Source organism: Microtus ochrogaster, chromosome 5, assembly GCF_000317375.1.
Source record: "Microtus ochrogaster isolate Prairie Vole_2 chromosome 5, MicOch1.0, whole genome shotgun sequence".
Lineage (NCBI taxonomy): Eukaryota > Metazoa > Chordata > Mammalia > Rodentia > Cricetidae > Microtus > Microtus ochrogaster.
This window is the reverse complement of record NC_022012.1, coordinates 73,301,211-73,316,529: the sequence shown is the minus strand read 5'-3', so window position 1 is coordinate 73,316,529 and position 15,319 is coordinate 73,301,211. Positions and strand designations below refer to the sequence as shown.

Sequence of the window (15,319 nt, the reverse complement as noted above, 5' to 3'; positions counted from 1 at the left end):
AAAACCAAAACAAACAAGCAAACAAAAAGAATTCCAGTGCTGAGCCCTCTTGCCAAGCACTCCTCCCCTCTGTTCGGTTTTCTGGTCTGAGATGAGGGCACAGCCAGGCTGGGGACACGGTTTGCATGATGCTCATCCACATCAAAGCATTCACAGAAGAACTGGCATCCTTTGGTGGCAGGCAGGTGCCTGCTCCAGACACTAAGCCGCCTGGATTCCCCAGCTCAAGCAGTGAGAGGGATATTTAGTCTAGAGGGTGGGAACAAGAGCTTTAGGTCTGACAGATAAGTGCTTAAATCCTCCTGTCCCTTGGCTGACGGCATGGCTTCTTTTTCAGCAAGAAAGGAAGGATGACATCCACTGCTTGAGGCAGTTGAGTGAGGTGTAAACTATACCATGTGTTTGGTTAGCACTTGGTCCTGCATATGGCATGGGCTTACTAAAAGGCACTTGTCTTCTCTCAGGGAACAATTACTGAGCACTCGGTGGCTGCCAGGCTCTATCTTAAGCTCTGGAGAGATGCTAGAAGCTTGAAGCCCGTTGGAGGGCGGCAGATAAGCAACAGAGGAGCTCCGGTTTGGAATGAAGGATTGAAGGAAGTGCTGTAATGGGGAAGTGCGGGTGTTGGGGATCTGGGGAGGGAGAGGCCATCAGGAGACTGGCTGTCTTAACTGAAATGTGAATGGGCAGCACCAGCTTTGGGGAGGGGGCAGGGCAGGGGAAGTGCTCTAAGCAGCCCTTCTCCAGGCAGGGCTGGAAACGGATGGGTAAGAAAATGTAGGCTTCTGCAATTCTTCCAAGCCAGGGGACAGACCATTTCCTTTGCACGGTGAGCTACAGCCGTGAGTAGATAAAGACCCATGGCTGCCTTTTCTCTCAGGGTGGCACTGCCCTAGAGAGTTCAGCTTCAATTCTTTTCTGCCTCATCTCTGCTGCTCTGTAGTCCTGAAGATCTCCAGGTCTGGGGTGTCCATCTCTGTGGCCCATTGCGTTCATTGTGGTCCCATGCTGGGTTCTTTTGGGGCATGGCCTCTCAGCCCAAGAGTGGCTCAGGTGCTGGAGAAGTTCCTAACAAGGTGGCCAATGATGTGGGTAGAAGAGAAGCTGCCTGGTAGGGAGGTAGTGGCTAGTATGGAGGATGTATCTCGGTGCAGAGAATAGCATAGTATTCCTGTGGCAAACACCAGAGTGCCGGGCCAGGGACACCGGAATGGGCTACCTGCATAGGTCTTGTCTCCTGACCTCTCCTGCCCTCACACTCCTTCAGCAGGGGCTAAAAATCTGATCTGCCTTGGGAAAGGACTTGGACACATTTTCAAAATAAAGTTGGGAGTACTCTCCAGAGAGGAAGAAGAATAAACAAGCTTTAAAAATGCAAAAGGAAATGTGTTATTTAAACAAACCAAAAAAAGAAAGAAAATGGAAAAATTGTGAGGGAGGACCTCAACTCCCTGGAGTCTCCAGCTGCGGTGGCAGGAGGTCACAGAGACCTCAGGGAACCGGAGACACATGGTGCATCTGTTGGGGGGGAGGTGACCAACCCAGATTAAGTGTAAATTTAGCTAAGAATTAGGATCATGTTCTGTGTGTCACCATGAGGGGTCCACACAGCATTTGGGATGGGAGGGCATTGCAAGGTCTGGGTTCTCCCCCAAGTTGGGGATAGCTCTGTAAGAGTCAGGAAGGAGGGCCTGCTGGATTAGAGACAGCAGCCAGATGGCCTAAGAAAAAAGTCTGAACAAGCAGAGGCCTAGGGGTGACCAAGGTCTGCTCACAGTCAGCTAGGGCCTGGAGCCATAAGGAATGTCTTCTGGGGAGAGAGGGTTTGAGCAAGTCCTGCCAGAATTATACTGGAAGCTGGAGGACCAGAGACCCACCCCCAGGCAGAACCAGTGCTGTAAGCAAAGGCGCGGGGTGGGAATCCTTGGCTCTTTTGAGAATGGTGACTTCCGAGCCTGTCTAAGGTCTGTTTATTTGGTCAGCAGCTTTTCTGAGCTGTAGTTCACACATGACAGTCCCTCACAGGCTGTGTGTAAATTACAGATTTTATAATCAAAGCACAATCACTTGCAGTGTAGTTTTAGAATTAATTTCAGAATATATTTATCACCCTCAAAGAACCCGTACACTTATTAGCAGTCTCTACCTATTCCCCAGTCTTTTAAAAATTATTTTTATTATATTTTTATGTGTGTATTTGTGCACATGCATGTGCAACAGTGCACATATGGAGGTCAGAGGTCAACTTGGAGCCGTCGGGTCGGGTCTCTCCTTTCTACCACATGGGTCCCAAGGATGCAACTTACACCATCAGACTTACAGCAAATTCCTTCACATCAGTGGTTCTCACCACGTGGGGTCACGATCCCTTTGGGGGGTCACATCAAATATCCTGAATATTAGATATTTATATTATAATTTCTAACAGTAGTAAAATTATAGTTATGAAGTAGCAATGAAAATAATTTTATGGTTGGAACATGAGGAACTGTATAGCGCCACACCTTCTGTATGTACTACATGCTACAGTACAGTTCACAAGTCAGTCCAGCAAGGGGCTGGAGATTGAAACACACATACACACACACACACACACACACACACACACACAGACACTGGCCATCCTTGAAACAAGAACGCCGAGAATGCCCCCTTGAATCAAGAATGTCAACTTTATTGTGTTCCAGGGCAGCTTATATAGTGTCTCCTTGACCAATGGGCATGCCCTAGCGCTCAGCTGCAAGCCCACCAGAAACCACTCCTCTGTCTCGTGCTCAGAGCAGCTGCAAACACAGGAAAACGAGTTGTTTACAGGAAATTCAGGGTCTGGGAGTCCATAGTCCCCAACAGAACTGTGCTAAAGAGTCGCAGCATTATGAAGGTTGCATGGTGACCCTATTCCCCAGGTGTTACTCAATTGCTAGTATACTTTCTGTCCATATGTGTTTACCTACCCTGCGTGCATTTTCATAAGCAGAGTTCTGTGTTGTGTGCCCTTTTGTGTATGTTTCTCTCTTTTAGCATGTTTTCTTTCTCTTTCTCCTCCCTTTCCTCCTCCTCCTTCTTTTGGAGGAGACTTAAGATGTAGCCCAGGCTGACCTCAAATTCACTTCAGTTTTCCTCCTTAGTATCTCAGGTGCTAGGGTTTCAGACATGCAACCTGACACCTGGTTAGTGTAACACTTTCAAGTCTTCTCTACATTGTAACATAGATCAGTACTTAATTCCCTTTTACTTTTTATTTTATTCCTTTTTATCATCAAATAGTATTCTTAGGCCTGGTAAGAGTACTTATCTCAATAAGTAAGATCCTGGATTCTGCCTCAGCCTGAAAAAAAAAAAACAGTAAGCCTTCCTGTGTAGCTATTATATGTGGTGTGGGTCTGTCACCCTTTGTCTGTTCATCAGCTGATGGGCATTTTCTACCTTAGGGCTCTTGTGGCGATGCTGCCGTGAACAATCCATCGCTGGAGGAGTAGAGGAAAATGGCTAAGCAGGTGGACCTGCCCATTTCCTATCTAGTCTGAGGGCTTAGGTGGCAATGAAGAGGCCAGACCTCAGGACCCTGTCCCAGCTTCCCTGAGAGCTGAGAAGTGGATGGCGGGGAGGACTGTGAGGGTCTAGTCAGCATTTCCTCTCGTACCGCCGGGCCTGCATTGTTGTGTCAGGGCCAGCAGCTGTTTCAAGACCGGAAATAGTTTGGGCAGCTGGTATTTTCCCTGGAGATCAGGTGCATTTTGTTTTTGTGTCCTACCAAAAACCAAAATTAGTTAAACACACAGAGAGAAGTGACCTGCCCAGCAGGTCCTAAGTTATTCCAGGGTCTTGAAGAGGCACTATCTGAAAGACATGGCCGACGCCAAGCAGTATTCCTTGTCAAGGCATCCCCTTTATTGAAGCAAGTTTTACATCTTATATACTCCTCAGTGAGGAGTTTGGGCAGGGGGGAACTGAGGAAGGGGGAAGGGGGGAAGGAAAGGAGTGGCTCCGTAGCTAGGCAGCTAAGCTGTTAATGATAAGCAGCAAACAAAAAAGACACTCTGAGGTGCCATCTGGAGCTTGAGTCTCCAAGGTCAGTATACAATGTCTCAGTTAACTTTAAGTTTCAAGATTTCCACCTCAAGGCCCTGTGAGACGTGAGAAAGGAGAAGCCTGAAATGGCTCCTGACAGAGAAGTTAGTTCCTCTGAAAGAAAGTCAACAGGAAGCTGACTGGCCAGAGGAAAGAGGGAGGTTACACAGTCAGTCAAGGCCAGCACACCATGTGTAGACCTGGGGAAGCTTGTGTGTCTTGTGTAGAGAGGTGGCTTTGCTTATAGGTGAGGCTACAGGTATCTGATCGGTCCCATCTGGCAGATGAGGAAGCAGGGAACCACATTGAAGGGATCTTCCAGTCAGAGATAGATAGGACATTAGAGCCCAGTTCTCTAGTTTTGTGGTCAGTACAGGGTTAGTAAAAACTGACCCTTGACCCTTGGTGCTGGATTTGAGCTCACAGAAGACCTAGGACAAAAAAAAAACCCAAGAACTCTGCTGTTTTATCCCTCCTCCCAAAAGAACACAAAACCCCACCCTAACCCAAAAGGAAAACACAAAACAACACTCTAATTACTATCTTCCCTTCTTTCTTTTTTGTCCTCCAGCCAGAAAACATTATGTTGTTAGACAAGACAATCCCCATTCCACACATCAAACTGATTGACTTTGGCCTGGCTCATGAAATAGAAGATGGAGTTGAATTTAAAAACATTTTCGGAACACCGGAATTTGTTGGTAAGTTCTGGAGAGAGTTCAAACCTGAGTTCAAGCCCCAGAATCCATTTAAGAAAGCCAAGGCTAGTTGTTTACACTTGTAATATCAGAGCTAGGGCTCACTGGATAGTTGGCTTAACTACTTGACAGGTTTCAGGCCAGTGAAAGACCCTGCGTCAAAAATTAAAGTGGGTTATACTGAAAGAGTAATAGCCAGGGTTGTCTTCTGGCTTGCATTCACAGAGAGAGAGAGAGAGAGAGAGAGAGAGAGAGAGAGAGAGAGAGAGAGAGAGAGAGAAGAAGGGAAGGAAATCCCAGGAACAATCCTCATGTCTGGGCTGAGAATGATGCCTTGGGAAACCTGCTGGAAACCAAAGAGGTTGAGAAGAGATTATCTTACTAGGCCCTAGATGAGGAGACAAACATAGGCTTCAAGTGCCCACTGGGACAGAGAGTAGCCAGGTGGGCTTAGAGGCCTTTGTAGAGTTAAACTTCCTAGAGTTGGCCCCACCGTTTACTCTTGAAGGAGTTTATTGTGCAGATTTAAAATCACTCCCCTGCCTTGGTTCCCACAGGAATTCCTCTCTCTAAAGTAGCTTTTGATTCCCTGTAAAGGACAGAGGTATTTATCTGCCAAGTGCCGGATCCACCACCTGCCTCTCCCAAGAACCTCACTCAGACATCGGAGTGGCCAGCTCCCATGAGGGCCTGGCCTTACTGTTTCCCCTCAGTCTGTTTCACCCTGTACTCCAGCCTGTTCTGTTCTACACCCTAAAAATTCCCCTCTGGGCCCTGGTCCAGAGGTTGGAGGATCACAAGGAAATCCTTCTGCAGAGAGGAAAGGGATGAGAGTTAAGAACCAAACCATCATGTATCTATCTTCTTGGGGAATTGAAGTATTCCAGAGATGGAGGGAGTGACCTCCTCAAAAAGCAGCTTGGCTTATTTTCTCCATCAGGTGCCTTGTTCTAAGCCAGATCCTGTCTCACAAAACAAAACAAAACAAAACAAAACAAAACAAAACAAAACAAAAACAAACAAGAGAAGACCAGGCACGATTTGAGAGCACTAGATAGAACTTTAGGGCTGGAGAGGTGGCTCAGTGGTTAGAAGTGCAGACCACCTTTGCTGAGGACCCAAATTCAGGTCCTATGGGAAAGCTCACAATCATCTCTAACTCTAACATATGTGGCATGCTGGTACACACCTATAACCTTAGTGACTGGGAGGTGGAGACAAGAGGGTTTGGAGTTCAAGGCCATGAGAAGCTACACAGCGAGTTTGAGACTAGCCTGTGCTGTATAAGATCCTGTCTGGCTGGGCGCTGGTGGCGCACACCTTTGATCCTAGCACTGAGGGGTGGGGGAGGAATAAAATAAATGTCTCTAACTCAGAAATGTAAGACAGGAGGATTATGAGATGGAGTCCAGCATGGGCTGTCCAGTGACACCTTGGCTCTCAAACTTAAAAAAAAAAATCTCTAAATATAGACTCTCAAATTATGCACCTATCTTACTGGACCAGTTGATAGATTACTTAAGGTCCACACTTAATTTGAATATCATTTTAAAGAATAACACACTTTCATGTGTCCATCAGCAGAAATAATAATAATAAAAAGTATCAATAATGAGAAGCAAAAACCATCCAAGTGATTCTGAGCGGAGAATGCTGGGACGCAGAGAGACAGGAAGCAGATGAACTATATTACACAGCTCTGAAAATAACAGTTCATGGATGAAACATGTGAAAGCAATCAAAGAATTTCGAATGCATCCTGGAACCATTTTTATAAAGCTAGAGAGACAAGGCCAGTGTAGGGGTGCCTGTCTGTTGAAGGAGGAGATGTAGGGGAGAGGACAGCTGACATACCCTACAGAGGCAGTGGTTTAGATAGTGTTCTGGGTAAATAATCTCATCTTTCCCATGCTCTCTTGCCTTAGCAGTTAGCTGGACCTCCCTTCCCTCGTCAGGTACTCCCGTTATTGCCATCTACTTCATACTGTATTCTTAAAGTCGTGGAGAAAGTGGGTGTGGCATTCAGCACTGGCTTTCTGGGGCCTCAGTGCTCTCTGGGCAACACGTGATCCTCTTGTGTCTTTAGCAGAGTCTTCCCCCTGCACTCTACCCTCTCTTGGTCGCCCACCATATCTTTGGCCCAGATCACACTTTCACTAGTGTATTAATGATTTCAAATCTGATGCTTGGCCCAAGCTCCTCCCCTGCCGTCAGCTGCCCCCTGGCATGTTTGGTGTCCCCTCAGGCTTGTCACCTTAGCTCAGTGACCCCTAAAGATGTCCTCGGATGAAGTCACCTGTCGGGCAGGACTCAGAGGAAAACGAAGGCCCTCTTTGCCTTCTTCCCCATCACCTAACCAGTGTGGACCTGTTTGGAGTCTCTGCCCAGCAGGGTTCCTTCCCCACAGCAGGCCTCATCACCAAGCTTCCAAGTCTTCTTCCTGACCCTTCTTCTTCCCATGTTCGTCTTCCTTTGTGCCTTCCTTTCCCTCCTCATCAAGGCTCTTCATGAGTGATTTCTCCATATCTAACAGGAAATCATGTCTGTCTCACTTTGGCTGTCTGCTGCAACCAAACGCCTTAGACTGGATAGATTATAAGCAACAGAAACATGCTGATCACAGCTCTGGTGGATGGGCGTCCTAGATGGTGGTGCCAGTGAGCCTGGTGTCCGGTGAGGGACTTTTCACATAGATACTAGTGACCTTCTCTATTCCCACATGGAAGGAGGGAACGATCTTCCTGGGGCCTTTTATAGCCTAACTTTATTCCTGAAGGTTCTCTCATGACCCAAGCATCTATAAGGCTCTATCGTCTTCTACTGTTGTCTGAGAATTAGATGTCCACATAGATTCTGTAGAAACACACACAGTCCATAGTAACTCATTTCCTCAACACTCTTACATTCTGGTTATTTCCACCTACCGTTTGAATATTCTCTCCTCCCTATTGGAGATTCAAGATGGAGACACTGGACACCAAACACTCTAGAGTTTCCTAGAACCATCTCCTCTTATCTCCACCCCCTCTTGACTCCTTGACATGACTTCTTTCAGCTCCAGAAATCGTGAACTATGAGCCCCTGGGACTGGAGGCCGACATGTGGTAAGTGGTGGCCTGGGATCCTTCCGGGGACAGAGGCCTCAGCCCCTGGTGTAGCTGACAGGTCCCCGAGTGTTCAGACCCCTTCCTTACGCTCCTAGTTTGCAAGGCTCCAGGAGCAGTAGACATGCAGTCAGGAGGCAATGAGGCTTGGATCCATGGTCATCAGGCGAGAGGCTAAGCAAGTGCAGACCCATTCTGGGCCAGTCTCAGCTGGGGTCTAGAGAACAGTGAGCTTCATTGGTCAGTCCGTCAAGTGTTCCACCAAAGTATCCCGTGTTTTCCTAACCATGCTGCTGTGATCAATGCTTTACACATTTTATTTGAACACTGCTTTACAGTTGGCCCAGCTCGTGACTTGGCTTTCTAAGACCCTGCCACCTGTGAGGCTGTTCTTATTATTTATTGTCCTCATTTGATAAGTGATGTGGCCTCAGAGAGAAAGGGACGTGCTCTGAAGACAGAGTTTGCAAACAGAAGTCGGACCTTGAATTTGGGTCCTTGATTCAGTGTGCAGAAAGCAAAGGTTCTAAATACATCTGCGTCTGTATCAGAGTGGGGTAGGGAGGAGTGGGGCTTCATATGTCATTCAGGGAAGTGACTTCTTGTCCCTGTGTGGTTTGAGGGTGGAACCACACAGCTCTGACATGACTGTCCTTTGCAGGAGCATCGGTGTCATCACCTACATCCTGTGAGTATCTCCAGCCTTGGGTGCATGCCTGCTTACCTCAGGAGGTATGAGAGGGGTCAAGTCCACACAGCACTGGAGGCCAAGTTCTGAGCTCCACTGGTGACAGCCCTGACGGTGCCTGCACCTGCCCCATCTGCCTCCTCTTTTCTCTTTTCTCGCCCCCAGGCCCCCTTTCCTCCCTTCCACACTCTCCTTCCTTCTCCTTCCTTTCTCTCTTTATTGTTCCCTTGAGTCTAGTGGCTTAAATCAAGATTTCCCGCATAGGTGGTTTTTTGTTTTGTTTTGTTTAGTTTTTGCAGACTAGGCCTCATCTGGGACAGGATACTAACACTGTCTCTTTCAGTTTGTGTAGCCATAGACAGGTACTTAACCTTTGGACCTGTTTTTCTTATCAGAGAAATAGGAATCACAGACTTCCCGCCACAGGAAGTGGCGCGGGTAGAAATAAGCTATCTTGTACAAGTTTCATAGGCCTTGCTTTGGCACACAGGGCAGGCTAGTAGACACTCAGCCCCAGTGGTTCCCAGTGGTCACCCTCTTATAGCACCCGTGGAAAACACTACTTCATGGCATTTTCAGAGTAAAAGCCCATAGCCAGGGCCAGTGTTCCACAGCTTTTTCTTAGTTTTGTTTTACCATGGAGCTCTGACTTTACTTACTTAGTTTTGTGATACTAGGAACTGAACCTAGAGTAACTGAACGTAGCTAGGCAAATGTGCTACCACTGAATTAGATCCTGGAACTTTTTAGATTTTTTTTTTCTTGTTTTGAGATAGAGACTCACCAAACTGACCAGACAGGCCTTGAACTGTGTAATTCCTGCATCAGCTCCCCCAGGAGCTGGGATTATAGACTCAGTGTGACCGGGCCTGGCTGACACTGCTTCATTTAAACCCTGTTTTATCAGAAGAACTGTGTCAGGAACTTAGGATCCTGACATAGGGGAGAGTCGGATTTGCTTGTCCTGGGCTCTGTGTCTGTGGGAGATAAATCATGCAGCTAGTGTCACCCTGTGGGAGCATGGTTACATCTATGAAATCCAGGGGGAGAGGCTGGAATTTTGGAAGACAGGTAAATAGATAGATAGATAGATAGATAGATAGATAGATAGATAGATAGATAGATAGATAGACAGACAGACAGACAGTTAGATGATGGATAGATAGAATTGAAGTAGGAGATATAGAATCAAATCAACTCCCCAAATAGTAAAGAGGTGGGTAAGGACACAGATCCATTTCTGGCCTTATGGAAACTGAGGACCTAGGACTTAAACAGGGTTATTTGTGTTTTATCAATGACAGGAATAATGACCAATAATTCTAGAGCCACTAGTATGGATCAGGGCTACACAAGGCATTTTATCTATTTCTTGTGGTGCTTCAGTTTGACCCTAAAGACCTTGTATATGCTGGGTAAGTGATCCATTCACATTTATTAATGTTTTTGAGATTGGTGAGTCTCACTACGTAACTCTGGCTGGCCTAGCACTCTCTATGTAGACCACAGAGAAATCCTTCCTCTGCCTCTGCCTTCCAAATGCTGGGATTAAAGGTGTGCGCCATCATGCCTTAGCCTTCCTTTGCTCTTTGTAGACAGTCTTTCTCTGTATAGCTCAGGCTGGTCTTGCTATTCCCCATGCTAAGAAGGCAGCGATAGGAATGGGCATGATTGCCAAGAGGTATTTGGTGAGTAGAAACAGCAAGAGTGTCAGCCAAGTGAGATGTGGCAATGGGGTAGAAAGGAGGACCAAAGTGACTGCCCTCTCTAGCATGGCTAAGTGGTGAGATGGCGTGGTTAATCGAGATAGGCAGTGGAAGGATGGGTCTGTGCATAGCAAGAGCATGCCTGGGTGCTTCAGGGGGTCACTGTATGATACAACCTTGCCATGCCCAGTGGGGACGAAATCTTGTACACCTTCTGTGCCTCTCAAGCTTTGTTCCAGTCGTTCCTCCATTAGGAAGTTCTTTCTAGAGCTTCTCTGACTCTTGACAGTCTGATCATTCATTAGATAGAGTCAGTGCAAGGTTCAACCACCCTATGATGCTGCACCGCCCCCCACTACCCTGTGCCCCCCATTTCTTTGTCTGGCCCCTTATTGTATTTTACTTTGTTCTGCCATGAAGTGTGTCTCTTCTTTTAGCTTCTGAGTCTATTAAACACAGTCTTCCTGGATTAGGGATTTAGTTGGAGGTTCAGAAAGTGATTTGAATTGAGCCGCACTGAAAAGTCTATTGTTTGGTTGCCTGGAGAGAAGAGACTAGGCTTCCCTGAGTCCATTACTCCTACGTCTGTCTTCCTTCCCTCCGTTACATGGGTCTTTCTCTGTTGTGCTCAGACTAAGTGGAGCATCCCCCTTCCTGGGAGACACGAAGCAAGAAACACTGGCAAACATTACAGCTGTGAGTTATGACTTTGATGAGGAATTCTTCAGCCAGACAAGTGAACTGGCCAAGGACTTCATTCGGAAGCTTCTCGTGAAGGAGACACGGTAAGATGGATAAAGACTGTGGCTTCTCCGATAGTCATTCTTTCCCGTTGCTGTTCACAGACATGCCAGTCTGCCCTCACTTTGCCACCTATGCCATGTAGCCCAGTCTGGTCAGGTGCTGAGAAGTGTCGCTGGCCATGCCTTGCCATTCATCTTGTTGTTTTGGTTTTTGCCCTCATCTCCTCCTGCCCAAACACAAATGACTCTGCCTACAGGAGCATACACATTTGTGTGCTTGCACGCATGTGTATTTGAAAATCAGGGGTTATTGTGTGCAGTCTTCCATATAATATGAATGCAGGACTCTGGTTTGAAAGGTAGACAGTGAGCGTTTTGAGGCCTGTTCAAGTTGAAAGCGGAGGCAGGCAGGCCCAGAGAGGTCAGGATAGCAGTAGAGATGAGACATGCCAATCCTACCTCTGCTTAGGGCCTGGACCACTTTTCCTGGAGCGCTGGAAATGCAGGCAGTTTTCAGCCATCTCTGCAGCTGTACCGCCTTGATGGTACCGCCAGCCAATGTCAGCCAGGTGAGACGCAGACCGCTGCTCCCATTACTTGTCCTCATGGAACTTTTGTCTCCTCATCCTCATTGCAGGAAACGGCTTACCATCCAAGAGGCTCTCAGACATCCCTGGATCATGGTAAGGGCACGGTAATGAATGCCAGTGAGCAGGAGGTTCCTCCTCTGCCACCAGAGCTGGCTGTGGCAGTCAAATACAAATGGCTGTTAAGAGGCCTTTGCTTGATCTTGGGCGCTGGTCAAGGGTCCTCAAAAGGCCTATGCTTGTTCAAATGCGGTTATACTGGCTCAGTACTAGAGTACTTGCCTCGTTTGCATGAGGCTGTGAGTTCTATCCAAAGCATTGCAAAACCAAACAAAAAAAATAAATGAATAAAATAGGGTTATGCTACCATAAGTTTGTATTTCATGGGTTCAGAGAGCCAATGAAACCATCATAGACCTCAGCTAAGACACTTTTCCTTCAGAGGCCGGCTTACAAAATGTTCTTTATTGTAAATCATGTTGCAAACAGATCTATGGCCACTAAAACCTTGACTGTAATCAGATCCCTTTCCTTCTCTGCCTTCTGGGCTCTCATTAAGGGATTAATGTAAGTCTGTCATGTAGCTTCTTTAGGCTCTGTGTGGCCTCAGGGATTGAGTCCTGAGACAGAGACCTGGTGGGGAAGAAAAGCCAGATCTATTAGGACAGCTTTGTTCCCTGTTAGAGGGTCGGCCAAGGCAGAAAACGAATCCCCACAGTCCACCTCAGTGGAGGGCTGACTGGTTTTCACAGTTTGGCATGAAAAGCACATTGGGAGTTATAGGGGCACTCAGAGCAAGGCTCCAGCCCTGGTTCTATGGGCTGAACACTCTGCAGATGCCTTCACTGTTCATGGAGAAGGCGCATAGGAATGAGATAAGTGTGGATGTAGAAGAAGGATAGAGACCTATAGACAATAAATTCCTTTACTCCCTAAAGGATGGAGAAGGCCAATAATCTTCCAAGTTGGGATGTTCCCAGAGTCCAAAGCTAGAGAGCCTCTTGGGCTCCTTGCTGCTGAGCATGCTGGCTTTTGCCAAGGCTGCCATGTCCTGAAAGGCAGATACCCGCAGCCTTCCTCTGCCTGCCATAGCCTGCATGTTTCAGCCCTTGAATGGATGTTCGCAGAGCCCTAGTTGCAGCCTACTTGTCTGTGTGAGCTACTATTAAATTCTACGTGTGTGGTAACCCTCTCTAATGGCCATGGAGCCCTTTGCCCTGCAGTGAGCATGCAGGCAGCACCCCCAAATTCCTTAACGTTTCTTATGGCTTTGTTGGGGGCGGCAGTGCTAGCCTCACCCTGGCCCTCCCTCCTGTGTCTTGACATAAGCAGTGAATGCCAAAGAAGCCATGTGTGTGCCTTCCGCCTGCAGCTTAGACTGCCCTGTGGAACACATATCATGTTAATATTCTGGTTCTTCTGTCTGAACACTTACTAGTCAAAAGGAGAAGCCAGAGCCCCTGAACAGTGGAAGACACAACCTGCCCAGCTGAAGACCAAACGCCTGAGAGAGTACACCCTCAAATGCCACTCAAGCATGCCCCCCAACAACACTTATGTCAACTTCGAGCGCTTTGCCCGGGTGGTAGAGGATGTGGCTCAGGTGGATAAGGGATGCCTGGCCCTAGCAGGAGCCCATGACACCCTGCAGGATGATGTGGAGGCCTTGCTGGCTATCTACAATGAGAAGGATGCCTGGTACCGACAGGAGAATGAGAAGGCCCGCCATAACCTGTCCCAGCTCAAGTATGAATTCCGCAAGGTGAAGTCCCTGAAGAAGCTCCTGAGAGAGGACATCCGGAGCACAGGGGCCGGCCTTGGAGGTGTGGCCAGGAAGCTAGACCATCTGCAGGGGCAGTTTGAGGCTTTGAGGCAGCAGCTCTCAGCAGACATCCAGTGGATGCAGGAGCTGCTGGGCAGTGTTCAGCTGGAGAGCGGGAACGCTGATGGCTACAGTGTGGGCTCCATGTTCCACCAGAACACCAGTGAGTCCCTATCGGAGCTGCTCAACAGATCACACGTGGAGGACATCCTGGCCGGCTTGAAGCTCTGAGCATGAGTCTAGTCATAGTGCATTCCCAGGGCTTTGCAGAAGCATGCTGTCTTCCACTCTACTGGGGTATCCCACCGGATTTATCCCGCAGAGTGTGTGTGTTCAGCCCTTCTACTCCCTCTGGAGCTCCTCAGCCACTGGGGTGCTAGTTAGTGGTTTACTCTGCACCCCCCTCACCAGCCTGACTTTCTGAGAGGGTTCTGACAAAGCAGCTGAGCCATGGAAATAATTAGAAAATGTATCCCCTCAGCATGCTCTTCTCGGGGGGTGGGGAGGTATCTGCCGGCCCCAGGAGATTCTTGATAACTGAGTAATGAGGATTGATTGACACACCTCTCATGTTCCATCTGCGTGCCTTGGTGGAGATCTTGGTAATGATTGACATAACTAAGAATAACTTAGCTGGCAGGGTGCTTTCTGGTTACAGAGTTGGGGTTCTAAAATATACAGAGAAAATACTAACTTTCTTTTAAATTGTCTTCTCACTCATCAAGTTTTGATGTCTGTGACCTTATTGGATCCTTAAAGAACTCTCTGAGATAAGAGGCTGGGATATAGCTCAGCTTTTAGAGAGTTCGCCTAACAGCCACAGAGGTCTAGGTTCAAGCCCCAGCACAAGCATATACTGAGCTTGGTAGTACATACCTCTATCTGGTATTTAGGAGGAGGAGCCAAAGGGATTGGGAGTTCAGAATTATCTCTGGCTATGCAGTGCTTTTGAGTTAAAGGCCAGCCTGGGCTATTTGGGCCCCTGTCTCAAGGTGGGGAGGGGCTCTGTGAGCTGAGAAGGCAAATGGCAGTGTTATTACCATTCATTTCTGTCACCAATGAGGAAATTGACTCAGAGGAGGGGAATGAGTTAGGATCATTCATAGTCTGTTGGAAACCCAGGGTGCCCGTGTTTGAGGTGAGGTATGGAGGAAGTCTAGTGAAGCTAAGCTGTAGTGTCTACCATAGTACTAAAATTCTGATCTCAGAGGCTAAGCTTCAATTTTGCATCGAGAATGAAGACAGGAGGCTCACAAGGAAGTGTTAACTCATATTCTAGGCCAGTAGGCCCTGAAGTCTGGAAACCCACAGAGCTTTGGGAAGCACAGTGCTCACTGGGCTCTTCTAGCTCCAAAACTTTGAGCATCATGAGGTTTGTGTGATGTCACCTCCCTTTCCTAGGAGGAAGGCCCATCAATACTTTCATGCAGACAGCACATAGAATACGGACCCTGGACCCACGTGGTGCGAGGAGCTTGGGATTGGGGGCAAATTGTATTGTTTCAAGTACCTCCACAGCCTCGCAGAACATCCATCATAATTGTATTAAATATTATTCTCAGGTTAGTGAGAAAACAAAGAAAGAATGTGACTTGTCCCGGGTCACCACGTTAGTGATAAAAGTGGGAACCTTCTGATGAGTCTGTAGCTCTTTCTGATTCTCTTAACTGCTTGGATTCCAGGAACTTATGCCGTGCTTGAGAAGTGGGTGTTACCCAAGTTTATCTATCCATTCAGACATAGTTAGCAGGCACCTGCCAGTTTCCAAATAATTGACTTGAGTCTGGGGACATGGTGTTAAGTAATAACAAACTGGTTTTCTACTTCCTCGGAGTTCCCAATTAAGTGATAGATTCTAGCATTAATCAATAATTATATAACTGCAAAACTCAGCTGGTTC

The 15,319-nt window shown here is 47.5% G+C and overlaps 1 protein-coding gene across 1 annotated transcript in view; it reads left to right on the top strand.

Moving 5' to 3' along the window:
- Dapk2 (death associated protein kinase 2) overlaps window positions 1-15,319 on the top strand; it is a 114,899-nt gene that overhangs the window by 88,437 nt on the left and 11,143 nt on the right. The window contains exons 5-9 of the mRNA XM_013346471.2: window positions 4,643-4,772; window positions 7,825-7,873; window positions 8,535-8,561; window positions 10,900-11,052; window positions 11,648-11,693. Of these exons, the coding sequence (XP_013201925.2) occupies window positions 4,643-4,772; window positions 7,825-7,873; window positions 8,535-8,561; window positions 10,900-11,052; window positions 11,648-11,693 (405 nt within the window). The remainder of the gene's footprint in view (window positions 1-4,642; window positions 4,773-7,824; window positions 7,874-8,534; window positions 8,562-10,899; window positions 11,053-11,647; window positions 11,694-15,319) is intronic.